A 26,945-nucleotide genomic window follows, 5' to 3' on the forward strand; every position below is an offset into this window, starting at 1 on the left:
GTCCCTTCCATTCCAGTAGAAAAAGCATTCCCAAGAACTTAAACATTTACAACTGGGTAGCATCTTAGACCATGGAATGGTAAATCTTTTATTTGGCCAGCAAGCAGAATGGTTTCCAATGTTTAAATGAGGTTTTTAGTTTTTAGGCATTTCCTTTGAAAGATACATATAAGAGAGACTGGAGCATTTTATTTTCTGTTATTACTATTTTATCTTCCACTCTGCTTTAATGGTGTGTAAAATGCCAGTAATTCAGACATTATCACTTCATATATAGCCAACATTTAAGGCAGCCGTGTGGACTATAGAAAGGCATTTTACCAAGATTTAGAAAAGTGAGTGGTTAAGAACATTTCCAAAGCACTTCATTTTAAAAAGTGATTGTCAAACCTTTGTAACATACAAAAAGATCTTGTTCAGTATTTGTTAAAATCAGAAGACTATACAAAAAGTTTAGCAAAGGAGTATATTGCTGTGAACAAAGTTACAGATCAATGCAAGAGACTGCCAGATAGCTTGAAACCAAGAAAATGACCAAATAAAGTAAAAACTAAGACTCAGCTACCAGAATACCTTGCTTTGTGCAGTAGTTGCTATTATTCGTTCTCTCCACAGATATATGTTGAGAGCCTTCCGTGTGCAGACACTTTCTGGGTGCTTGGAATATAGCAGTGAGCAAGACAGGCTGCAGTCCTTGCCTTCATCAAGCTTAGGTTACTCTTCTCCTGAAAAGTTGTACTTAACCAAACCCACATTACTAATAGAAATTGTACTTTTTGAAGAAGACTTTTGTAAAGCAAAATCACCAATTTTTAAAATCTAACACATTATCTCCATATGTCCCACTTGCTTTGTGACCCTGATCCTGAAGAGAAAGTGAAACAAATGAGTGTGTGGTCTCTCCTGCGCTCTCTTCCAAGGGCATCTGCTTTGAACTCCCTTTTTAGCTTATATTATCTTTTTAAATACTATTGAGAGAGTAAAATGAATTCATGAGTGATACATGCTCAGGACCCAGTGGTTTACCAGGGACTTGCACCTCAGGCTCCACAGGGTCCTCAGTAAAAGCTGTGTGGTGTGCAGTGCAGCCCCTCTGCAGACTGGAACCAGGACGGTAAGGGTAAAGTGTATCCTACTGGGACTTAAAGAATAAGTTATATGGCACATTTAAGAAGTAACCGGGCCGGGCGTGGTGGCTCACGCCTGTAATCCTAGCTCTCTGGGAGGCCGAGGTGGGCGGATCGTTTGAGCTCAGGAGTTCGAGACCAGCCTGAGCAAGAGCGAGACCCCATCTCTACTAAAAATAGAAAGAAATTATATGGACAGCTAAAAATATATATAGAAAAAATTAGCCGGGCATGGTGGCGCATGCCTGTAGTCCCAGCTACTCGGGAGGCTGAGACAGGAGGATCGCTTGAGCCCAGGAGTTTGAGGTTGCTGTGAGCTAGGCTGACGCCACGGCACTCACTCTAGCCTGGGCGACAGAGTGAGACTCTGTCTCAAAAAAAAAAAAAAAAAAAGAAGTAACCGAACATATAAAGCTTCAGATGTGCTATATTCTATTAAGTACATTGTTCTATTTTCTTTTTTTTAAATACAGAATGCGTGTATTTTTTTCTTTTAAATTTTTGACATACCTACAGATTTACAGAAAAGTTGCAAGAACAGCACAAAGAAGTCCCATATAACCCTTCACCCTGGTTACCAAATGTCAATATGTTATCACATTTGCAGTCTAATATTAACTTTTTTCTGATCCATTTGAGAGAAATTTGCACACATTGTGCCATTATCTCGAAATACTTCATTGTATATTTTCTAAAAATAAAGGCATTCTCTTATATAACCACAGTACAACTATCATCAGCAGCAGTTAACATTGGTTTGATACTATTATCCTACAGAATGTATTCAAATTTTATCAGTTTCCCTAATGATGTCCTTTGTAGCAAAAGAGAAAGTCTAGGTTGCATGTTATGTTAGTTATCATGTCTCCTTAGTTTCCATTAATTAGCAACAGTTCCACAATTTTTTGTGTTTCATGACATCACTTTGCAGAGCATAGGCCAGTTATTTTGTAAACTGTGAGGAAGATTCTACATTAGATTTGTCCACTCTTTCTTCCAGTTAGATCCAGGTTATATACTTTTGCCAAGAATATCAAAGAAGTAATGTGTTTTCTTGGTGCATCATATCAGGAAGCACATGATATTCATCTGCTTGATTACTGGTGATGTTAACTTTGATTGGTTAAGTTGGTGTGTGCCAGATTGTATATACTCTTTCACAGGTATGATATATTTCAAAAATTTTAAGTGGCGGGAACTAAGCTTATAAGCTGCAAGTGTAATTGTTTAGTAGAAGAGGTCCTTAAAACCTGCTTGGCACTTGAAATATGCATGATATCGAGTTAGCACGTATATAGTGTATATAATCCTCTAAAACACTTTAAAACCATTGGTTCCTAAATGGTGTCACCATTCTCTCATTGTTTTGTTAATTTTAAAGATAGTTCATTGCATTCAGATAGTAGCAGTACAAACTTTAGTCTAGACCTGTTAGAATTATTGCTAGAGTCCAGATTCATAAAGTATTTTTCTAAGGGAAATGCGAAGTCGATTGAATTGTCCTTTCTAAATAAAATGCAAAAAAAGCAAGTTGCTTAAAATTGTTGGTATATTTTATTTTTTAAGGACCTGTTTTTGAAAGACCTTTAGAAATGAATATTTTTTAAATGAAGCAGCCAAAAACATATTTTAGAATGAATTTAATCATCTCCTTTAATAAAATCTATTTTTGTTTCATAGTGCAAACAAGCTAAAAGTAACTAATAGCTCAGCTTTTAAAATTACTTTGTAATCAGGAAGCTTAAGGAAATCTAGAATTATCAAGGTAAGAAAACAAGTCATTTATTGGATTCCCTTGAAATAAATAAGTACTTGATCTTCAGCAAGCTGAATTCTTCCACTAGTTATTAATAAATTGTTTCTGTATTATAGTCACAGATTATTATTTGAAGTTCTTCATAGAGAACAGTGTTAGTGGGTTTTGGATAACACTGATACTGCAATTATAAATGATTGCATTTCTGCTAAGTTGGTAAGCCAGTATAAAATATTTCAGAGCTTTCCAAGGTGATTGCTCAGGTGACAGACAGTGGCTTCTGGAGGGTGGTGTATCAAGTTTCCCTCTAGAAAAGATAGTGGGAAACACCTATAGGTATTTGGGCCTGCAGGTAAGAGCAGTGTCAAGCCCTTAACCTGTGGCCATTTATTAGAAGGTTGGAGGAAAGAGCTTATTACCTGACTAAATAGAACAGGATTTTGTACTTTACTTGCATTTATTTGTTTAAAAAACCACTTAGGACCTACATAGTACTTGGGATAATGACAGTTGTCATGCCCTGTGAGTGAGGGTGGTGGTAACTATAATAGCTAGCATTCAGTAAGTACTTTTTATGGACCAGGAATCAATATGAGCATTTGACATGAATGAATTCATTGTATCCTCACAACCCCATGATGCAAGTACTGTAGTACAACCCCCAATTTCCAGATATGGAACCTAGCGTACTCTGGTTATCTTGGTCAAGGCCCCGTCGGCAGTCTGTCTCCTGTATCCATACCCCCTTTTCTATTACAATGTACTACTTCCCTACGGAAGGCTAAGTTCTGGAATTAACAAAGAGGTGGAAGGTGCACACGGTCTGACCACAGGAAGAGATGCGAAAGGGATACCGTACGGAAAGAGATCAAAACTCCATGGGCATCATTTCCAGCTTTCTAGCCATGGCCTTAACATAGGCCTCCCGGTTTCTCACCTAGACCACACTGTTTTCTCATCTCCAGTGGTGGTCTCCTCCCACTGGAATTCATCCTCTTCCATACTATCATAGAAATCTGGTCATGTCCTTCTCCTGTTTTAAACCCTTCCACTATATTCCAGAAAAAAAGATAGCTTCCTATCCCCTTTAGCCTGAGAATCCCAAACTCTGCATCAGCATCACCTTTGGAATCAGATCAAAATGCATATGGTCACACCCCAGCCCAAACCTACTGAAACAAGCTTTCTGGGCATGGTCCTAGTTAAATGTGCTCTAGCAGGGTCCCCAGGGATTCTCACGTCAGCCAGGTTGGGGGCCTGCTACACAGACATGGTAAAGGTCAGAATTCCACCTCCGTGGCATGCCTGCTTCCCTGTTTTCCACACTGGTCTAGAAGCTCTGTGAGGCTTTCATGTCTGGCTTATCCCTTTGTATCCATAACACCCAGCAGAGTCCCTGGCATCTACCCAGCTCTCTAATATTTTGAATACATGCATGAATATGTTATGAGGCAAGTTGTTCTGTCATGGGATGATTTAGGGGGATTGCTTAAAATAGGTTTTCCTCTAAGCCAGTGAGTATTAATGCAGATTTCCAGTCATAATGAGGAAGGGGGGGGGGGGACCAGAATCACAACCACCTTTTTTCCTCCCTGTGGCCATTTTTCAGTCTTCCCTCCAGGTGATGGTGGACCTTTCATCCAGCACGGATGCAGACATTATGCTCATTTATAAAGCAGTTGCAGGGGATTTGCCAACAGTATGATTACCAGGTCCTTGCTTGGTCATTATGGCTGAATTTTGAGGGGGAAGAGTAAATACAGTGATGATCTTGAAGTTACCCGCTGGTTGGTAAATGCCTGCATCAGAAATTCTGCATTGCTGAGGAGTATCTCTAATAGCTATTCACACAGCAAGAACCAGGGTGTCCTCGGCCTTGGGAATGCAGCAGAACTGATGTTACCCAGCAGAACAATATACAGGAAAAGATGGGAAAATAAAGGAGAAGCCCAGGCACAGAGGTGGTGGTTCCAGTGGAAAAGAGCAAGGACATCATTAAAACCAATGAGTGGCAGTGGAGGGGGGGCAAGTTTATCAGCCCTGCCCTTCCCTCAGCCTCTTAGGAAGCCTGTGTAACACAGGCCCAGGTTTGTGCTAACAACCTTGTTTAACAAAAAAGGGTTTGGTTTCATGCTTTCAAACCATCCCAAGGCCAAAGACAAGCAAAGAGTGTTCTGATCTTTTGTTGCCATCTTTGGTATTCCCTTCTGCATACCCTGCTGGGTGCTCCTGTCTGCATGATTGCTCTGAAATTATTTAACACAAACAGTGAATCTAGGAGGAGAGAGCAGCAGATACCATTGTTTGCCCACACCCTCCTCTGAGCTACCATCTGCCTCTGTTCAGAAGAAGGGGAGACGCTCCCCCAGAGGCAAGTTTGCAGCTCTGAGACACTGCCATTACTTGGGCGGTCCATCTTACACCCGCTACCTGGCAGTTTACAATGAGCACCCCAACCCTTCAAAGCTCCTCTGTCTGCAATACTTACCAAGACAATAATATGGGGATTTATTTTTAATCCTTGTGATATATTTACAGCCTACCCACATTATTAGTGTTCTTTTGAAATTGTTTGACTCTAGCATAGCAATGTGTGGTGATCAATTAAAAGGAAGGAAGAAAGTTCACATTCATTGAGCACCTACAACATGCCAGGAACTTTCACAGATGTTCTCTCATTTATGCTTCATGGTAATCCCTGGCAGTTGGTAATGTAATTCCCATTTCACAGAAGAGGAACCTGTGGCCAGAACCCAAATGCCTTCCCTAGGGTGGTGAGAGGGATGGAGATAGGATTTGAACATAGGTCCTCGGTGTCCTTTCCATTTTGCCATACCCAGGCATGTTGCTCTCTTCAATGTTAGTCTGCAGTCTGTTATACAGAGATGTTTGTGTCTCATCCATTATTAACCTCTAACCACAGAACAAAAACATTTCATGGACATGGGACTGGCCCTCTTAGTTATATGTGACCAGCTGAGATCAGAACTGTGGCCCTTGACTGTACCAATTATTATTGCTTTCTTCAGCTTCTTAAAAGAAGAAAGGAATAAGACGTGTGTTGGCACGTGTCTGTAGTCCCAGCTACTTTGGAGGCTGAAGAGGGAGGATTACTTCAGCCTAGGAGCTGGACACTAGCCTGGGCAACATAGCAAGACCCCATCTTAAAAAAAAAAAAAAGGAATAGCTGCCCTTTGTTGGGCCTTTAATGTGTGCCAGATGCTATGTCTTGTCTGCTTGCTACATGGATTTATCCCACTTAATGCTAATGACAGCACCACGACATAGGTACAGATAAGGAAACTGAGGCTCCTGTTGAAGGTACTTGCCAGTTTAACAGCTAATAAGTGGCAGCACCAGGATTTGCCCTGGGTCTTGCTTGCCTGCTTCCCCATGTTCACTCACCCCTGTAGCCTACCATACCTTTAGTAAAAGCCATTGTCTAAAGGGGGAGGGATATCATCTGGGGTTGGTTAAAGAAAATATTCTTCACAATTTGGAAAATAAAGCACACAAGTGCTTTTATCCCATCAGGTGAGTGAATTTTCTGTGATCCTGTTCTAATAAATATTATATAATGTGTTTTTCCTCCCAGATCGGCCATGGATATGGAACATTCCTTATGTGAAAGCACCAGATACACATGGGAACATGTGGGTGCCCTCCTGAGAATCTTAAAGCTGTGAAATTTAAATGTAAGACACTGAGCCCAAGCATTGAACGTTCTTGTTATGTGTACTGGATGTTCACTTCCTTAAAGTCTTCTTTGCACCCCTATAAAACTCTTTGCAAAGGTTGCTCTTATGAACATGGATGTTGGTGATACTTTTAATGGTCATTATTAACATTCTCACTTTAGAAAAGGTTTTTTCTTAATTCACTTTTATATGCTTTGGAAAGAAAACTATTAAACTTCACAATGTTAAAAATGTATACGACTTGAGTATCCCTTACCTGAAATGCTTGGACCCAGAAATGTTTCAGAGTTTGGATTTTTGCAGATTTTGGAATATTTGCATATACATAAGCTATCTTGAGGATGAGACCCAAGTCTAACACAAAATTCATTTGTCTCATATACACATAGCCTGAAGGTAACTTTATACAATGTTTTTAATTTTGTTCACGAAACAAAGTTTTGACTACAACCTGTCACAAGAGATCAGGTGTGGAATTTCCCACTTGTAGCAACCAACATGCCAGCTCTCAAAAAGTTCCAGAGTTTAGAGCCTTTTAGATTTTGAATTTTGGGGTTATGGATGCTCAACCTGTATATAGATATAAAATCATCCTCACAAGGAGGTAGAATCTCATGGTGTTCTGAATTGAAGCTTGATTAATGTGTGTTGTGCTCTCATTTTTCATCTGTAAAGGTGCCCTTCATTCAGCCAGAACTTTTCCAAGGAAGAATGCAATCATTTGTTTTTTCACCCGTACCCCTTTAGCTTTCTAACTGTGTCTCCTGGGGTTGCTGGACTGTAGTCTGCGGTTGTCCCTGGGATCTATCGTGGAGGCTGGTCAGCTGCTTCAGACACAGCGAGTTGTCTTGACTCTCGTCACTCTGCAGCTTTCCATGGCTTTCAGCCTTTGCCTCACGAGGCTTTCCCCCTCTCTCCACCCTGCTGGCTGCCTCCCTGCTTGCAGATAGATCCCACTGGACCCCACCACCTCACCCATTCCCCAGGGTAAATGAGGGTCTCTTTTATTTCCAGAGAAGACAGCTTATAGAACCCACAGCTGGCTGGGGTCAGAACTACCAGTATCTTTCTGCTTTGTGTGCATCGGGCTCTCCCCAAGGTGGTTTAGACCCTGTTTCCTTGCACATGAGGCCGATTTCCAGTTTGTCACCAGCCTCTTTATCTTATAATTTAGGAGAGAGTTGAATGGTAGTTTTGAAAGATTTTTTTAAATAGTCTCAAACTGTTCCTCAGAGGCCCAGGATTTTCCAAAGGAACCTTGGGGGTGGGGGGTGTGATGGAGGAGGAGGAGGCAGGAAGCCAGGGCTGCAGGGCCACCTCTGCCTTCCAGTGAGAAGCTCTGCTTTATTTTACATGTTGGGGTGTTATTGGGGGCCGGGGGGTGGTTAAGTCTTTTGCTTAAAAAAAAAAAAAAGGTTGAAAAGCCACTAAATTAATTTAACACATTGACTGCCACACTAGAAAAAAAATTTTTTTCTTTGGGGCCACTGTTTTATTACGAAAATAGAATAAAAACTTCAAAGACAAAACCATCCTTTCTAATTTAGTGAGAAATTTGTTATTTTTTTGTTTTCTGTGCATGAGTTATATGCAGCACAATCCACATTTTTAGAACTAAATTGTCAATATTAATTGTAATAATAAGAACATCAACAAGTAAGATTTTCACAAACCAACTGTAGGGTTTTGCTTTATGAGGCCCCCCAGCTCAAAACTAGCATGAGTTAAATACAACTCACATGGCAGACAGTGTGTTAACCAGTTCGTTTCACAGATAAGAAAACTAAGGCTTAAGCCTTTCTTGACCCTACCCTCTGCGTACAAAAACATTCAAACCCTACATCAGGTGAGCCCAACTGCCATGGAAGGAAGTGGGGAGGGCCCTGGGGCTGGTGGTAAAAGCCAACGTTGTCATGGTGGGGCCTGCCCAGAGCAGGTGCCCAGTGGTTCCATCTGGGTGTCCAAAGGACTGTGACAAAGAACCTGTGGTTCCACCAGTAGTGGTGGAACCCAGTTGGGGGTTACTGCTGGGCAAGCCTGGCAGTCAGCAGGGCATCCTGATAGCTGCAAGCAGTTGGCTCTGGAGCAGAACCCAGCCAGGCAAGGTGATGACCATGTTGGGGTCACGTGGGTACACTGCTCATGTGATCCACATAACAGCACAGGGAGGTGGGTTGGCAAAGTGGGTCAGAGGTCAGAGCTGGAGTCACGCAGCCAGGGTTTGAATCCTAGCTCTGTTATTCACTGTCTGTGTAGCCTAGACCATTTCTCTGTGCCTTGGTCCCCCCAACTATAAAATGGAGGTGATGTTAGTAATACTCTTTGCAGAGACTTTCTGGTGAATTAGTATGTGTAAAGTGTAGAGCCATGCCCTCACAAAACAAGAATAGTACACGTGATTGCTACTGCAACTGTTAGTTCCTTAGGGTTATCCTTATTTTTCCTATACGGAAACCTGGGCTCAAAAAGGTAAAGTGCTTGTCCGAGGTCATGCTGCTAAAAAGTGCTCTTTACCAGTATCTGAACCAAGGTCAGACAGCATCCAACGCCTCTTCCCTTAACTACCAGGTGGCCTTGGCTCCCAAGCAGTATGGTGGACTATCTGAGGAGATGGGCCGTTTTTTTCCCCAGTCCATTGTGGACAGATACTTTTTTAGAATACAAAATTAGGTGCTGGCTGTCACAACACTGTCAAATTGCTATGAAAGTTTCTAAATGCTTGCTCTTAGCACAAATGGGCCCTGGGCCACCAAACACACACATTTGGAGAGTAGTCCTCTATACCTGGTGGGGACCTGGGGGGCCAGTCCGGAAAGGGAGACATGAGTTCTGTAGAATAGGCTGGGTAAGTAACTGAGGTCACATGAGGGGAAGTCAGTGGTCGAGGAGTTTGCACTCAGGAGGTGTCCGGGCCCAACCCCTGACAGCCGTCCTGTGCCCCTTGCCCAGGTGAGCATGGGCTCAGGGATAGCAGGGCTGAGCCAGGCCAGTGCAGGTATGGTCGCTACCATGTGCTTTCTGGGAAATAAAGTAATGCCCCAAAAATAATCAAGAACGTGTGGGAACACAAAACAAGCAGTTCTACCCATCTGGCCTTTTTTTTTATTGGGACTGGCTGCAACATGCCTGCTAATGTTTTTGAGGATCGGTGCTTCTGTTGTTCTCAGGGTGGACTTAACAGTTATTTCTCCCTATCTGAAGAAACCCACACCTTCCCTTCTGTCTACATGAAGCCGCATGTCCCCCATTTATCCTTTTTTTCCCCATCTTCTCCCACCCTTTCAGATCTCATGAACAGTGGCTTTATGCCTAAGGACAAATCTCATAAAAGAATCCAACTTCTTTGTAAGCTGCCAACCTAAGAGATTCATTGTCTGAGGAAGGAGATTTTTCTACATACGGACAAAGGGAACCACTGCCCTTTTTTCACAGAAAGTTGTATCTTTTTCAATCTTACATCCTTTTGAAGAGATGGACATGCAGCCAAAAGCCTAAATGAGATTTTCACGCCAGATGATAAATTTCAACAGAATATGCTGAGTGCTTGAGCATCAGAGACCTAAACAGATGTTGAGGTAGAGAACTGTCAGCCCTGACACATGATTGCTTAAAGGAACTCACCTCCCATTTTGGCGGGAAGATTCCGTGTCCCCTCCATTCTCATGAATTCTCCTTTGAAGGGAGGAATGGACTGCTTCTTGGGGTGAGGGAGAGAGATGGGATGTTTTCATTATCAACATACTCCTTAGAAAAGCTGCCTATTTTTAATCAACCCTAAAGTTCACTGATTTGGGAGGCTGTATTTCTCCAAGTAACAGTAACAGCTAATGTTTCCTGAGTTCTTCCTATGTTTCAGTACTTTACACTTAATCCTCACATCAGTCTTCTGAAGAATGTACCACTATTAGCCCTATTTTATAGTTGAGGGAACTAAGATTTGAGGGAGTTAAGTAACATAAGTTCCCACAATAACTAGTGGAACCAAGCCTGGGTTCTGCCTAGAGAGTGCACGCTTTGCTGCACCACAGCACATACAGATTGAGTTTCATTTTCCTGGATTCCTTGGGAGAAGTTATCCTTAACAGGAATCAGTACAGTATTATGTGACTTTTCAAATGAATATGGTGCTAACTCCATATTATGCCTAGGTCAGATCTTATTATAAAATTTTTGACAAGGTTTCCGAGTTTAGTAGCCCACTTATTTCAAGCAATATCCAGGAGAGAGTACTACAAACTGTACGGTTTCTTATTGAATTTCTATCAGCTAGTAAGTTATATGTCTTAGGTGGCTGTTGCTTATATTTAATATAATTTCACACACCAGAAAAGCGAGACAGATCAGATTAGAGGTCATCTGCAGCCATTATTGGTCCTCGGAAATGCCAGCAATCACATGACCAAAACCCACCCACAATAATCAACTCTGAGATCGGTCTGTGTCCTCTGGTCCCTGAGCCTTGATATTGACCAGCAAGTACTGAGCACGTTGTGCTGGGAACTGTTCTACAGGTTTTGTGTTTATTAATTAATCTCCATAATAACCCTGTCAGGTAGTTCCTGTCATTATCCCCACTTGCAGATAGAGAAACTGATTATTTGTCCAAAGTCACACAGCTGGCAAGTGGCAGAGCTGGGATTTGAACCCAGGCGGTTTAACTGCAGAGTCATACTGTTCTGCTGTGAGGATCCAGGCAGCAAATGTGGCAGATGTTCCCAAGCTCCAGCCAAGGAGCAGGCTTTGCATATATGGTATGTACCTGTGTAGATACAAGACTGGCAGTACTTTCATCCACTGTAATAGCAAGTCACAGTTGGCATGACAGAAGCAACTAGCAGCACATAAAATCACTCAATAAATGTCGCATCAGTATGCAGGACTGAGCCGCTGAATTATCAAAGCCAGACCTAACTGCCAGTGGAGCAGGCTCCTTTCAAGTTAGAGTATCAAGGGCTGAACACTGTTAAGTATGTTCTATTAAATTCTCAGGCTGAAACCTGTGGTTTCTGTTGACTCGATGTAAAGCACAGAGCAGGGGGAATGAGGTTGGTGTCAGAAAAGAAGGCAGCATGGAGGATGCTGGAGAGGGTAGGGCAGAGGCAGTCCAGGAAATACAGTGTTGGAACAAGACAAAATGAAAACGCCTCCCATAGTATCAGACGGTGCACAGACATGGGGACAAAGTGTGCGAGTCTCGTAAAACTCATGTTCCATATTTTACAGAGTTCCAAGCAAGTCTGTTTCAAAGCAGGATTCAATTGGTGCATGTAAATTACACTCTTCACTTTAGGCCTATAAGAAGCTCCACTGAAACCACGGTCTGATCGATGTTTATGGTTCATGTACCTAAGGCATTTGGTTCAGTGTCTCCTGTTCCCTTTGTAACAAGGTTTTCAAAGAGTCCCGTTGCAGTTTATTAAGAACTGGAAGGCACCCGGACTGTTCTCCTTTTTTAATATACATGAACAAAGAGAAGCTCAGAAAGGAAAGCCAAAAGAGAAATTGCATCCATAGGGCATTTATTTCAGGGATCATTTATGATCACAGGTAACTTTATATACATCTTCATCACTCTGTGGAGCAGGTGATACTATCTTCATTTTACAAGAGGGAAAAATTAGGGTTTAAGGCCACACATGGCGGTAATGAATGAGAGCTGTGCCTTGTCTGTGGTGCAGGGTCTGTCCCGCTAAGCCAGTGCCATCCTTTTCCCAGCCTGAGGACGTAAATGATGCCAGTGTGGATGCCCTGGATGGCTGTTTGCTGATAGGTTCTTTAAAAATTAATGTGACAACCGAATGATTTTGTTTTCATCGTATAATTGACATTGCTAAAATTTAAAAGCCTCTTAAATATTTGCTATTCAATATTTTATCAATATTTTTATGGCTATATTAGTCAAGATTCTTTTGTAGTGACAGAAACCAGGTTAATTAGGTTTGTGCAACAAAAGAGACTTTGACCTAAGTCCAGTAAATGTACTGGAGCCAAGAGATCCCTAATGTATAATAACTGAGACTGTCTCCAAGTTTCAGCTCTGCTTTCCAGGATATGGGTATTCTCAAGCTAGTGCTCTACACCTGGAGGCCGAAATTCTCCCATAGCCTGGAATTCCAGCTCATTCCAGAGAAAAGAAAATACGCAGCAATTCCAGTAAAAGTCCCCAGCACCTGACTGGCCATCTTGAGTCACTCCAGATCCTGGGGCTGCCGCTGCTGGGGAGGGAAGGAGGAAGCAGATGGGAAGTTCTCCAAAGACAGGTGGGAAATACCTGATGTCAACTCCAGGGCAAGAAATGTCTCTAGGTGAAGTATTAATATTGTGCTAAAGAAACCTTTTTATGCCTCTTCTTTAAATAATATGTGCAAACTTGTAGAATTTATTTAAAAGCAAAGGGAAACCAAGTAGAAACATTTTTGAAAATCCAAACTTCTCAGAAGAGCTGACTAAATAAGCGACCCTTGTGATCTGAGTGTTCTAGAACAGTAATTTGTCAAACCGTGGGTCACAATCTTTTAGCGAATCATGAAATCCCTATTAGTGAATCACAGAATAAATTTAGTGGATCGAGACCAGCACGTTTTAATGAAAATATGTATGTGTAGCACACAGTATGATTATTTTAGCTTTGTATTTACCTGTGTTCAGGGATACAATGTAAAACATATTCTTTTGCAGGTTTGATAGTTCATCTACCCTGAGTGAAGACAAGCAGTCACCTGGTAATGGCTTGAGATTTGACTGAAGCTTGAGAGGTGACTCCACTAAAAGGCGCTCAGGATTCATTAGAATTGTCTAGCCCCAGCTCTGCTGCGCCCAGGCTGTGAGACCTTAGACAAGTCATTTAATGCCTCTGAGTCTTCCTTTTCTTATCTGTGCTTCCTGCCTCATGGGATTTTTGTAAGGATCAGATGAAATGGTGTTCTTGAACAGTGGCAAGAACTTCAGAAATGTGAGTTGTAAGGACTCATTCTTGTTATCAGTAAATAAAAATGCTTGGAACCAGCAGTCTCTGGGGCACTTACGAGAATGGTTACTCAAGTGTAGGAATAAAACCCATGCCTTTTGGAAACTAGCATTCTTCCACAAATATTGCTTCCAGACTAATACATGCAAGTTGTTTCTGGAAGACAGACAGATTTAAGAATACTGGCTGTAGCAGTGTGGCAGGATGCTATTGGATCCGACAGGAAGGGGCTCTGTTCATAAGGAAGTCTTCATCCTTAGACTCAGTGTCTCAGAAGCACACCCTGAACAGCTCCACAGAGCTGACCTGCACACTTCCTACCCTGAGAGTACTGCATTTACAATGCCTGCTGCCTCCCAGAAAGGTAGGTCAGCACGTGATTTTGGCGGGGGGGGGGGGGGGGGGGGGGAGGGGAGTATTAGTGCATATTAATGAGAGTGAGTTTAGATAGCTGGTAAAGAGGGAGAAGGTGGAGGTGAGAGCCTTCAGTCTGGGGAGGGAACAGCTGGGCTTGCCTTGTAGCCATCATAAAGCCCCCTCATGCTGAGCCGTTCTTATGTCCTGCTGGGACTGGCTGAGCATTCAGTTTAGGTGCCAGATGTAAACTCTCTGAGATGCTGAAGGGAGGATCTGAATGGGTGGGGAGGAAGCAAGGCGAGTCACTAGGCCAGCTGGCTTCTGAGGCTTGTCTGAAAGGGAGGGAGGAGCTGTGATGTGCTTGGGGAGGGGGTCCCAAGGGAGTAGGGGAGGGCCATCAGGGTGTGAAGGATGGGCAGGCTAGTGGGTGCCCACTGAATGGCTTGGGGAGAAGTTGCTGGGAAGAGGGTCGCCTGTGTGGAAGAAGGGGTTGGACAAGTGTTTTTAGGCATGAAAGTGTTTAAATTTGACGTGAGTAGCTCCTAAATTTGCAAAGAAAGGATGTGTAACTACCTTCCTTCAATATCAGCAACCACATGGTGGGGATTAAAAATAATTACTTGGCCAAGAGCTTTACCATTTGCCAGATGCATTCATGCAGCAAATATCTGAGTGTCTATTATGTGCCAGGCATGCCCCATTTCACCTCTGGGAGGAAGTCCATTTTATAAGTGACAAAACAGCCTCAAAGAGATATGCAGACTTAAGGTTTCATTCCTCTTAAAGATCAAGAGAGCAAGCTTCTGTATCCTGATATCATAACAGACTCAAGAAATGGGCATCTTTATTAATAATTGTGCTTGAATTGGCAGAATCCGCCTTTAGGTAAGGGAATGAGCCATGTAGCTTAATGAGCCCATTAAAAGCCCATTGTCTTTTCTAGAGACAACCCAGAGATACTTCTGAAGAACCCAGTCTGAGCCCTGTTCCCCTTTTCCATTCTTTCCCTCTCTGGCGCCCCAGGACATATCTGGCAGTGAATAGCCTCTCCTCTGGTCTCTAATTCCTGTTACTGGGAGTGGCACCCTGGCTTCTCAGAAGAGAACTGAGTGGCTTTAAAAAACAAATAAGGGCAGGGCTGGGGACAAGGGCCTGACTGCATGAAGGGACTTTTGGGGGGGCATAAAAAAAATGTTTCTTTCGTGGTTGTAGCATTGATTACATTTAACAAAACTTGAATTATACACCAAATTGATCATTTTTATTATATATAAATTATAGCTAAAGCTGATTTTTTAAAAATCCAAAAGAATGTACAGCTCTTATGTGTGCATCCATTGTATGTAAATTCTATATCAGAAAGAAAAAAACTAGAGTTGTTGAACTCTAGCTAATGATATACATGAAGTATTTAGGGGCAAGTACGCTGATGTCTGTAGTTTAGGTTTTTATAACTTTTTTTTAATGCTTTGCCACACTAAAAAAAAAAAAAATTCCCTGAGGCCATGGTGTTTCATTAAAACGATCCTTTCTAATTTGTTATTTTTTATTGTTTTCAGTGTGTGACTTATATGCAATGCAATCCATATTTTTAGAATTAAATTGTCAATATTAATTGTAACAATAAGAACATCAACAAGTAAAATTTTCACTTGTTGAAAATCTGCAGGGTTTTGCTTCATAAGGCCCCCAGGGTCGAAACTAGCCTAAGTTAAATACAATTCGCATGGTAGTCAATGTGTTAAACACCACAGATTTTTACCAATGTAGTTTACTTTGAAATGCATAAAATGTAAGGTGTATTAATGGATGGGTAGATACATGATAAAGCAAGTATAGAAAAATTTAATCATACTATCTAGGTGGTGGATTTACAAGTTGCCACTGTAAAATTCTTCCAACTTTGATGTTTGAAAATTTCATTATAAAATGTTGGGGGGAAACCAAGTCACTTAAGGTTTCTGGTAGAGCCAAATAGTTCCTATTGGACCAACTCTTTTTTTTTTTTTTTTTTTTTTTGAGACAGAGTCTCACTCTGTTGCCCAGGCTAGAGTGAGTGCCGTGGCGTCAGCCTAGCTCACAGCAACCTCAAACTCCTGGGCTCAAGCGATCCTCCTGTCTCAGCCTCCCGAGTAGCTGGGACTACAGGCATGCACCACCATGCCCGGCTAATTTTTTCTATATATATTTTTAGCTGTCCATATAATTTCTTTCTATTTTTAGAGGTGGGGTCTCGCTCTTGCTCAGGCTGGTCTCGAACTCCTGAGCTCAAACGATCCGCCCACCTCGGCCTCCCAGAGAGCTAGGATTACAGGCGTGAGCCACCGCGCCCGGCCTGGACCAACTCTTTAGCAAATAAAAACTATAAGTTCTGGGGAAAACACTTCTTTAAAAACCAACTTCTTAAAGGTACCGAAAGTAACCAAAAGCAGGTAGAAACTGGAGGGGAGTCAATACTGGAGGAAGGGCACCATACTGGTGATTTCCTGTTTGTTTGTTTGAACCACTTTTAGCCTAAAGTCAGGTCTCAATCTGCACCGTGCAGGACAGCTAAACCTCCAGTGTAAAATCTACATAGTCTTGCTGGCTTGAAGAAAAAATAGAGAGTTCAGAACAACCATGGCCTCTTGAGAGTAAAGGGAAATAACAGAAAAGAGTGTCAGAAAGGGGATTCCCAAATTCTGTATATAAACTCTGTTCAGATCTCTGGCTGATAACTGAACTATTCATGCACAGGTAGGACTAAAAGAACCCAACTAAAAGTTGAGCTACTCCCCACTGCAAAGGAGACCATCTGGCCATTGAGTTCAACCAACTTAATTGCCTGTTTAAAAATAATAAATTCTTTTCAGAGGAATATAACAAAATCCAGAGTTTCTACAACACATCATAAATTATACACTAAACAATGTCTAGGATACAATCCAAAATTATTCAGTATATGAATAAACAAAAAATCATGGCTCATTCTCAAGAGAAAAGACAATTAAAGGAGATCAACCCCAAGAAGTTCCAGTCAAAGATATTAAAGTAGCTATTCAAGCTATGTTTAGCTTTGCTCCAGAGTGTAAAAATATATATATATATATATATTTGCATAATAAATGAAAAGATAGAAGAAAATAAGGTAGCTAGGAATATATTTAACTAGGGAGGTTAAAGACCTCTACAGGGAGAACTACGAAATACTGAGGAAAGAGATAGCAGAGCATGTAAACAGGTGGAAAACCATACCCATGTTCGTGGATCAGAAGAATCAACATTGTTAAAATGTCTATACTACCCAAAGCGATCTACAGATTCAATGCAATCCCTATTAAATTACCAACATCATTTTTCACAGATACAGAAAAAATAATTTTATGCTTTGTATGGAACCAGAGAAGACTCCATTTAGCAAAAGCAATTTTAGGCAATAAGAACAAAATGGGAGGTATTAATTTACCAGACTTCAAACTATACTACAAGGCTGTGGTTATTAAATCAGCTTGGTATTGGCACAAGAACAGAGACACAGACCAGTGGAAAAGAACTGAGAATCCAGATATAAAACCATCCTCATATAGCCATCTAATCTTTGACAAAGCAGACAAAAACATACACTGGGGAAAAGATTCCTTATTCAATAAATGGTGCTGGGAAAACTGGATAGCCACATGTAGAAGACTGAGACAAGACCTGCACTTTCACCTCTCACAAAAATCAAATCACAGTGAATAACAGACTTAAACCTAAGGTGTGAAACTATTAGAATTCTAGAAGAAAATGTGGGAAAAACTCTTACAGACATTTGCCTAGGCAAAGAATTTATGAAGAAGACCCCAAAGGCAATCACAGCAACAACAAAAATAAATAAATGGGACCTGATTAATTAAAAGGCTTCTGCACAGCCAAAGAAACTGTCACGAGAGCAAACAGACAACCTACAGAATGGGAAAAAATTTTTGCATGCTACACATCTGATAAAGGGCTGATAACTAGAATCTATTTAGAACTCAGGAAAATCAGCAAGAAAAAAACAACACTATCAAAAAGTGGGCAAAGAACATGAATAGAAATTTTTCAAAAGAAGACAGAAGTATGGCCAACAATCATATGAAAAAATGCTCAACATCTCTAATCATCAGGGAAATGCAAATCAAAGCCACAATGAGATATCACTTATCTCCAGTGAGAATGGCCTTTATCAAAAAGTCCCAAAACAATAAATGTTGGCGTGGGTGCAGAGAGATAGGAACACTCGTACACTGCTGGTGGGACTGCAAACTAGTGCAACCTCTGTGGAAAGCAATATGGAGATATCTTAAACAGATACAAGTAGACCTACCATTTGATCCAGCAATGCCATTAGGCATCTACCCAAAAGAACAAAAGACATTCTATAAAAAAGACATCTGCACTTGAATGTTTATAGCAGCACAATTCACAATTGCAAAGATGTGGAAACAACCCAAGTGCCCATCAATACATGAGTGAATTAATAAAATGTGGTATATGTATACCATGGAGTACTACTCAGCTATAAGAAACAATGGTGATATAGCACCTCTTGTATTTTCCTGGATAGAGCTGGAACCCATTCTACTAAGTGAAGTATCCCAAGAATGGAAAAATAAGCACCACATATACTCGCCATCAAATTGGTTTCACTGATCATCACCTAAGAGCACATTTAGGAATAACATTAATTGGGTGTCGGGAAGATGTGAGGGGTGGAGGGGATGGGTGTATCTATACATAATGAGTGCGATGCGCACTGTCTGGGGGATGGACACGCTTGAAGCTCTGATTCGGGGTGGGGGGGAGGGCAAGAGCAATATACATAACCTAAACTTTTGTACCCCCATAATATGCTGAAATAAAAAATAAAAAGAAAGAATGTACTGCCAGGAAAAATAAGAAAGACAAGATTGTTAATGAAATAAGAGTAAAATATTTAACCAGGAAGCTATTAAAAAAAAAAAAAAAAAAAAGATGGGAGGATCGCTTGAGACCAGGAGTTGGAGACCAGCCTGGCAACATAGCAAGACTATGTCTCTTTAGGGGGAAGAAAAAAAAAAAAAAAAAAAGGTGCTATGGCACACACCTGTAATCCCAGCTACTTGGGAAGCTGAAGTGGGAGGACAGCTTGGGCCCAGTGCCATTGCACTCCAGCCCAGGCGACAGAGCAAGACCCTCCCCCCACCAGTCTCTAAATGAATGAACGAAATGATGGTAAACTGCAGCAGAGTAATAAAAATTATTTCAAAAGAACTGGAAATTTTAGAACTGAAATATATCTGAAAAGCTTCACTAGATGACCTTGATAGAATGGATATGACAGGAGTCAGGGAACTTGAAGATAGGTCAACAGAAATTATCCAGTCTCGAGAACAACAATGAAAAGATTCAAGACAAAATACAACAAAGGCAGTTATGGACCTGTGGGATAATATCAAAAGGTTTAACTTACACATAATTGCGGTCCCAGGAGAAATACTGGGCAGAAAAAACAGTTGAAGAAATGTCTGAAAAATTCCCAAATTTACCAACAGATATAAATGTACAGATTTATGAAGTTCAGTGAATAATAAGCAGATTAATACAAAGAAAACCCCAGCTAGGCATATCATAGTCCTACTAAAGACCAAACTTGGAGAAAATCTTGAAATCAACTAGAGGAAACTAGGGACCAATGATTTGAATGACTGCTGACCTCTCTCATCAGAAACATTGAAGACTAGAAGACGATGCAACATCCATCTTTAACATCTGAACAGAAAAAAAAAAAAAGTCACCCCTGAAATCTATATCTAGTGAAAATATCCTTCAAGAATGAAAACCAAAAAAAAACATATTTTCAGATAAAAGGAAACTACAGACCTGAACTATAAGAAAGGCTGGAGGAAATTCTTCAGGCTAAAGGGAAATTATACCAGAGGGAAACCCAAATCTTTAGGAACGAATAAAAGCCACTGAAAATAGTAAATACCTGAGTAAATACAAAGGGCTTCTTTTTTTCCTCTTCTTTAAACTGTGTATTACTGTTTAAAGTAAACAATAAAAACTTGTGGGGTTTCAGCATATGGAGATAGTGATTTGAATGACAACCATAGCATAATAGATGTGGAGAAGGTGGGTAGGAAATGAACTTACACAGTTGCAAGCATTCTGTATTTACCCAAAGTGATACAATATTACCTCTGAGAGGGCTGTGAAAACGTTATCCCTAGAGCAACCACTTAAAAAATAATCAAAGAGACAGAGCAAAAAAGTCAATAGATATTAAAAATTTCTGCTCTGAGAAAGACACTGTCAAGCAAATGAAAAGGCAAACCACAGACTGGGAGAAAATACTTGCAAAACACCTATCTAATAAAGGCCTATTATCCAAAATAATTCTTAAAACTCAACAAGAAAATGGTGTGATTAAAAAATGAGCTAATGACCTTAACAGACACCTCACCAAAGAAGATACACAGATGGCAAGAAAGCATATGACAAGGTGCTCCACATCGTACGAAGTATAAATTAGAACAATGAGATACTAATACACACCTATTAGAGTGGCCAAAATCCAGAGCACTGGCACCACCAAATGCTAGAGCAACAGGCATCATCATTGCTGGTGGAAATGCAAAATGATACAGCCACTTTGTAAGACAGTTTGGCAGTTTCTTACAAAAGTAAATATAGCGACCATATGATCCCGCAGTTGCACTCCTTAATATTTACCCAAAGGAGCTGAAAACTTATGTCCACATAAAATGATTATAGCCATGTGACATTCTGAAAGAGGCAGGACTATGGTGACAGTAAAAAGATCTGGGGTTGTCGGGGGTGGCAGGATGATTAGGCAGAACAGAGAATTGTTAGGGCAGTGAAACTGTTCTATGTAATACTATAACGGTGAATACGTGTCTTTATATATTTGTCCAAACCCATGGAATGTATAACATCAAAAGTGAAACCTAATATAAACTATGGACTTTGGGTAATAATGTATCAAGGTAGGTAATTAAGAAAAATATGTATATATACACACACACTTAATTTCCTCTGGATTACAGATAGGGGTCAATAATTGACAACTTCAAGTTACAGTTCCTGAAATTCCAAGTCGGTGTCCTTTGCCCATTGCTTCCATAAATAAATGTGGTTTTTTTCTCTCCTTTTTTAGAGACAGGGTCTCTCTGTCACCCAAGCTGGGGTGCAGTGGCCCAATCATAGCTCACTGTTACCTAGAATTCCTGGGCTCATGCAATCCTCCCACCTTGGCTTCCTAAAGCACTGGGATTACAGGCGTGAGCCACTGCACCTGGCCATAAATAAATGTGTTTTTTAAAAGTCAATAGATAAAGTGGAATTCTAAAAAATATTCAGTTACTCCAAAAGAAGACAGGAAAGGAGAAATAGAGAAACTAAAAGCAGTGGGGACACACAAAACAAATAGTAAAATGGCAGGGTTAAATCCAGTCATATAAATAACTACATTAAATGGTCTCAACCTACACTGATTGCCACATGTGATACTTAATTAATATTAAATAAAACTTAAAAGTTAGTACCTTAGTTGCACTATCCACATTTCAAGTGCTCAGTTGTCACCTCCATATTTCACTAGCATATTGAGCAGCACAGATAAAAAATATTTGCATTATCACATTTGACAGCATTAGTCTGGTCAATCCCATTAAAACATGGGGATTGTCAGAACTGGCCCAGCCTCCATAAAAAGACCAAACTGTATGCTGTTCACAAAAATCTACTTTAAATACATAAAGACACAGATAAGTTAAAAGTAGATGGATAAGAAAAGATACCAAGCAAATGTCAAGCAAAAGGTGGCTGAATTAATATCAGATAAAGTAAGGCGATGGGTTTTACCAGAGACAGAGACATTTTATATAAACAAAAGGGTCACTACACCAGGAAGATATATTAATTATAAATGCATATGTGTAATAGAGCTTCAAAGTATATGAAACAAAAATTGACATAATTAAAGGGAGAACTAGACAATTACACAATAATAGCTGGTGATTTTAAATACTCTCACCAATCAATAGAACAACTAGAGCAAATGTCAGTAAAGACAGAAGATCTCAAAAACATTATCAGTTGCCTGTACCTAATTGACATTTATAGAACACTACAGCCAACAACTGCAGAATATACATTCTTTTCAAGTGCATATGGTACATTCACTAAGATAGACCATCTGGCTGGACCATAAAATAAGTTTCAGCAAATTTAGTAAAATTAAAAACATAATATGGTTCTCTGCAAAGGAAATAAGTTAGAAATAATGTCTTTTTTTAATTCCAGATATTTGGAAATTAAGCAGCATACTTTTAAATAATTGATAGGCCAAAGAAGAAAAAAATTAGAAAATACTTTGAACAAAATGATATGAAAATAAACATACCAAAATGTTTAGGATGCAGCTAGCACCAGACTAACAGGGAAATTTATAGCTTTAAAATGCTAACATTAGCAAAGAAGAAAGGTCTAAAATCAGTGATCTAAGCATCCACCAGAAGCAGCTAGAAAAAGAAGCAAAGTAAATCCTAAAAGAAGAAGAAGAGTAAAAATAATAAAGAGTAAAAACCTGAAGTGAAATTTATCCCATAAATGCAAGGTTGGCTTAACATTAGAATAGCAATCAATGAAATTTAACATGTAATAGAATAAAGGAAAAAACTATGATCATTGCAATAGATGCAGAGAAAGCATTTGACAAAATCCAAACTTTGTCAGGTACTCATTCATGCTTTACTTAATAAAGAAAAACGTAGAAAAGTAGAAACGAAAATAAAAGGAAACTTCTTCAACCTGATAAAGGATATCTGTGAGAAACCAACAGCTAACATCATGATAATGGTAAATCAAAGGTTTCCCCTAAGATCGTGAACAGGACAAGGATATCTGATTCCACCTCTTCTATTCAATAATGTCCTGAGGTCCTACCCACTGCAGTAAGATAAGAGGAAAAGAAAAAAGATCGGGAAGGAGGAAGCAAAATTCAGATAACATTATTTACATAGAAACTCCTAAAGGAATCAACAAAACAACTACGACTAATAAGTAAATTTACCAAGGTTGCAGGGTGCAAGTAAATTTTCAAAAATCATATATATTTTTATACTACAGCAAACAATTGAAAAGTGAAACTTTGAAATTCCATTTACAATAACATCAAAAGAACATAAAATACATTAGAATGAATTTATAGCTGTGCAAGATCTCCACATGAAAACTTCGTAAGACTGAAGTAAATGTAGGAATATACCTCATCCATGAAACGTCAAGATAGTCATGATTGTTAGGATCTGTTCTCCCCAAAATAGATTCGATACAATTTGAGATCTCACAAGGCTTTTTATGATTAAGAAGATTCTGTGATTTTTTAATGGAAATATAAAGGTTTTATAATACCCAAAGAAATCTCAAGAAGGAAGAACAAAGTTAGAGGATTCACACTTCCTGACTTCAAGACCTACCGTATAGGGAGTGGGGGGGGAAAAAAACCCTACTGTATAGCTACAAGTAACCTAAATACTGTGGTATTAGCATAAGAGTACACAAAAAGTGAACAAAATACAGATTCCTGAAATAAAATTCATTCATATTTATCTCTTCAACAATTGGCATTGGAATAACTGGATATCCACATGGACAAAATGACTAGACTCTTACACCATATGGAAACAAACTTAAAATGGATCATAGACCCAAATATAAAAGCTAAAACTACAAAACTTCTGGGGATTGGTGGGAAGCAGGGACAGGAAACCTATGCAATCTTGAGGGAGGTAATGATTCCCTAATATACAAAGGGTACCAAACATACATTCAGCTTCACCAAAACTAAAAACTTACATCTGTCAGAAAACAGAAATTATCTGTAAGAAAATAAACAGGCAAGCCAGAGGTAGAAAATATTTGCAAGGTAATGTATCTGACAAAGGACTGGTATCCTGCATATATAAAGGATTGCTATAATTCAATAATAGAAAAACCAATTTTTTTTAATGGGCAAAATATTTCAACGGAAAATTTACAAAGGAGGGCACACAAATGGCCAGTAGACTAACAGTATATTAGACATCAGGAAGTGCAAATTAAAACCACAATGAGATATCACTGTACATTCAGCAGTATATTTAAATTAAAATGACTGATACTGCCAAATGTTCACAAGGATGTGGAGCGTTCAGAACTATTGTATGTTGTCGGTCAGTACAGCTACTTCGGAAAAATGTCAGGCAGTTTCTTATAAAACTAAATATAATACATACCTATCCTATGACCCAGCAATTTCACTCCTAAGTATGTACCCAAGAGATATAAAAACGTATCTACAGTTATACAAGAATATTCCTAATAGTTTTATAACCAGAATATTCTAGCAGCCCTGCTTTCTATCAATAGGAGGAGAATGAATAAACAGTATATCCAAACACTGAAAAACTAGCAAAGAGAATAAGATTACAAAGACATATAACATCGATAAATCTCAAAAACATAATGCTTTACACAAAAAAGTGCATAACTGTATGGTTCCATTTATATGGAGATCTAGAACAAACTAAGTTCTATAAAGGCAAAAGTAAACGATGGTAGAAAAATTCAGAGCAGTGATTTCCTCTGAAGGAATGTGGGTGGAGATTTACTGGGAAGGGACCTATGGGAACTGTGACCTGTGGGTGATGTTTGGTTAATAGGTTGGTTGGGTAGGTGTTTGATTTGCAGAGGTGTATGCATTTGTCAGAACTCACCTAACGAGGCGCTTAAGATTTGTGCATTTCATTGTAAGTTTCACCCCAAAAGAAAAAAAAATCTGTAAGTAAATATTGGACTCTACGCAATGATATGCAGGCAGAGTGCCGGGTATGGGGGCGGAAGTGTACTGAGGGCTACACCCTACTTTGTTAATTGTAGAATCTAGGTGGTGAGTATTCGGGTGTTCACTGTGAAATTCTTCCAACTTATGTTTGAAATTTTTCATAATAAAATGGAAAAAAAGGATTGTGGTACTCATCCTGGGTGTATACACATGCCCCTATTCTCACTACCTGCCTAAAGCTCTTGCCCAACAAAAGGGTAGATAAAAGATGGGTCTTTGGGGAGTGAATAACGGAGCTGAGAGGAATAACAGCATCAGGGCTCCCGATGATACACACTGGCCAGAGCTGGTTATTCGCAATCATGGTTTTACTAAACAGGGCTTCCAGGTGTTCCTTCTGTGCTCCTGGTGAGTATAGGTGGGCGTGTGGGGCTCAGCCTGGGACCGCTCTCTAGAAAGGCGGGGAAATTCTACTTGGTTCTTAGATGCCCACGTATCCATTCCTTTACGCATCCGTGTTCGCTGGCACCTGCCCGGGGCGGGTGATGTTGGAGGGGAGTGTGTGGCTGTGCACACGGGTGGGGGTGAGATGTGTCTGCAGGGGACAGAGCGCCCTCTCCTGGCCCCGGAAAGGCCCACGCAGGTCGGCCAAGCATCCCACCAGCCTCTTCAGCACCCACTCCCCAAATCTGTGGGCCCGGAGTAGAAGCGCTGCAGCTCCCAGGTTGGCCCGCCGAGCGCCGCGCGTCTGCCGACGGAGACCAGCGCAGGAGGTGGCCCAGTTCGGCCAGGAGGTGGGCGACAGGGTGGAGTCGCCGTCGCCGTCAGCCTCGCGGCTCCACCTGTTGCAGCGTCGGAGCGCGCCTGCCAGAGAAGGCAGAGCTTGGCGCGGACATTTGGTCCCCACGCCGCTCATCAGGGCAGGGCCTGGGTAGAGGGGACAGTCCCTACGGAACGGTGCACAGGGGGCGCTCCCCCGGAAGGTGAGATCTGAGCGCGGCCGCCAGCGCCCCCTACAAGGTGGGGTCTTGGGCTGGGGCCCCGGCGGTTGCTGGAGAGCTTTGGCGCTGGTCTGCAAGAGGTAGGGGAGAGCATTCTGCGTGGAGCCAGTATCCCTGCAAAAACTTTAGAGCGCACCGAGGCAGCCAAGCCGGGGTGGAAGAGATGGAACTCTCCAGGGTCACGGTCTCCCGGCCAAGGGGCCCTTCCAGCCCCGGGTCCTTGGCCGCCTCTCCGGAAGCTGGGCTGGCTAGCCTCGCGAGCTTGGTCTGAGCCCCGCGGACACGTGGGGGCAGAGGACGCCTTAGCGCAGGACCCAGAGGCCAAGGGCGCTCTGGCGTGGGCAAGGCGAGGGAGGCTGCCCGGGGGAGATGCTAACTTCCTTCACTCCCCCATTCCTACCTCCCTTTCTGGTCTCCTCTCTCCAGCTGGTCCGCCCGCCGGATGCAGTGCAGCGTGGGGGCCGGGCAGGAGGTGGGAGTCGGCAGACGCCGCCCGGCACGGTCCCCTCTCTCTCTGCGCCCGCCCTGGACCCGCCCCAGCCTCTCAGCCCTGGCAGCGGGGTCGGTGACTCGGGAGGCCAGAGGCTCGACGCGACACCGCAACTAGGACACACCACCGTGGATCTATCTGGGGAAGCGCCTCCAAAGCCAGCTGACACCCCGCGTCCTAGCCGTCGGCGCCTTGAGAAGTGATGGTCAAGACCGAGACCCCGGGGATCCGCTTACCCGCTGGTCTCCGGGGCTCCCCGACCTTGGCTTCGGGGGAAATTCAAGTCCATTGGAGTTTGTCCTGAAGATACGCCACGCCCCCTCCCCAATCTGAGCCGGGCAGGGCGCTGGGTGGAAACTCATTGCCCGCATCCACGTACCAAGCAGAAGTGGACACTGCGCCTAGTCACTCGGACCTTCAGCGTTAAGGAGAACTCTAAGGCAAGCGCGGGATTGGGGGGAAGGGAGTGGCGGCGACAAAGCGGATTTGAAACCAGTAGTCAAGGCGGACGTGGCGAGCTGGCACCGCCACAGCGGTCCAGGCGGCGGCTCCGGGAGCCGCGCGGCCTGCGGGAACGCCCGGCGGTCATGGGCAAGCTGGCCCAGGGCCGTCCGGGAGCCGGCTGAGGGCCGGGCCGAGCTGCGACCTCCCTGGGGGCGTGGGCGAGAGTCAGTCGGCGCCCTCGGCAGTGGAGCGAGGGGCTGCCTTCGGGGACCAGGCC

At 41.7% G+C, this 26,945-nt stretch overlaps 1 protein-coding gene across 1 annotated transcript in view; it reads left to right on the forward strand.

The window, feature by feature from the left end:
- The window catches only part of TDP1 (tyrosyl-DNA phosphodiesterase 1), a 78,502-nt gene extending 71,876 nt beyond the window's left edge, over positions 1-6,626 (forward strand). Inside the window, exon 16 of the mRNA XM_069465213.1 lies at positions 6,479-6,626. Within this exon, the coding sequence (XP_069321314.1) occupies positions 6,479-6,552 (74 nt within the window). The 3' untranslated portion in view covers positions 6,553-6,626. The remainder of the gene's footprint in view (positions 1-6,478) is intronic.
- The last annotated feature ends 20,319 nt before the right edge of the window (positions 6,627-26,945 follow it).

The sequence above is a fragment of the Eulemur rufifrons genome, chromosome 2, assembly GCF_041146395.1.
Source record: "Eulemur rufifrons isolate Redbay chromosome 2, OSU_ERuf_1, whole genome shotgun sequence".
In the NCBI taxonomy this organism is placed as follows: Eukaryota; Metazoa; Chordata; class Mammalia; order Primates; family Lemuridae; genus Eulemur; species Eulemur rufifrons.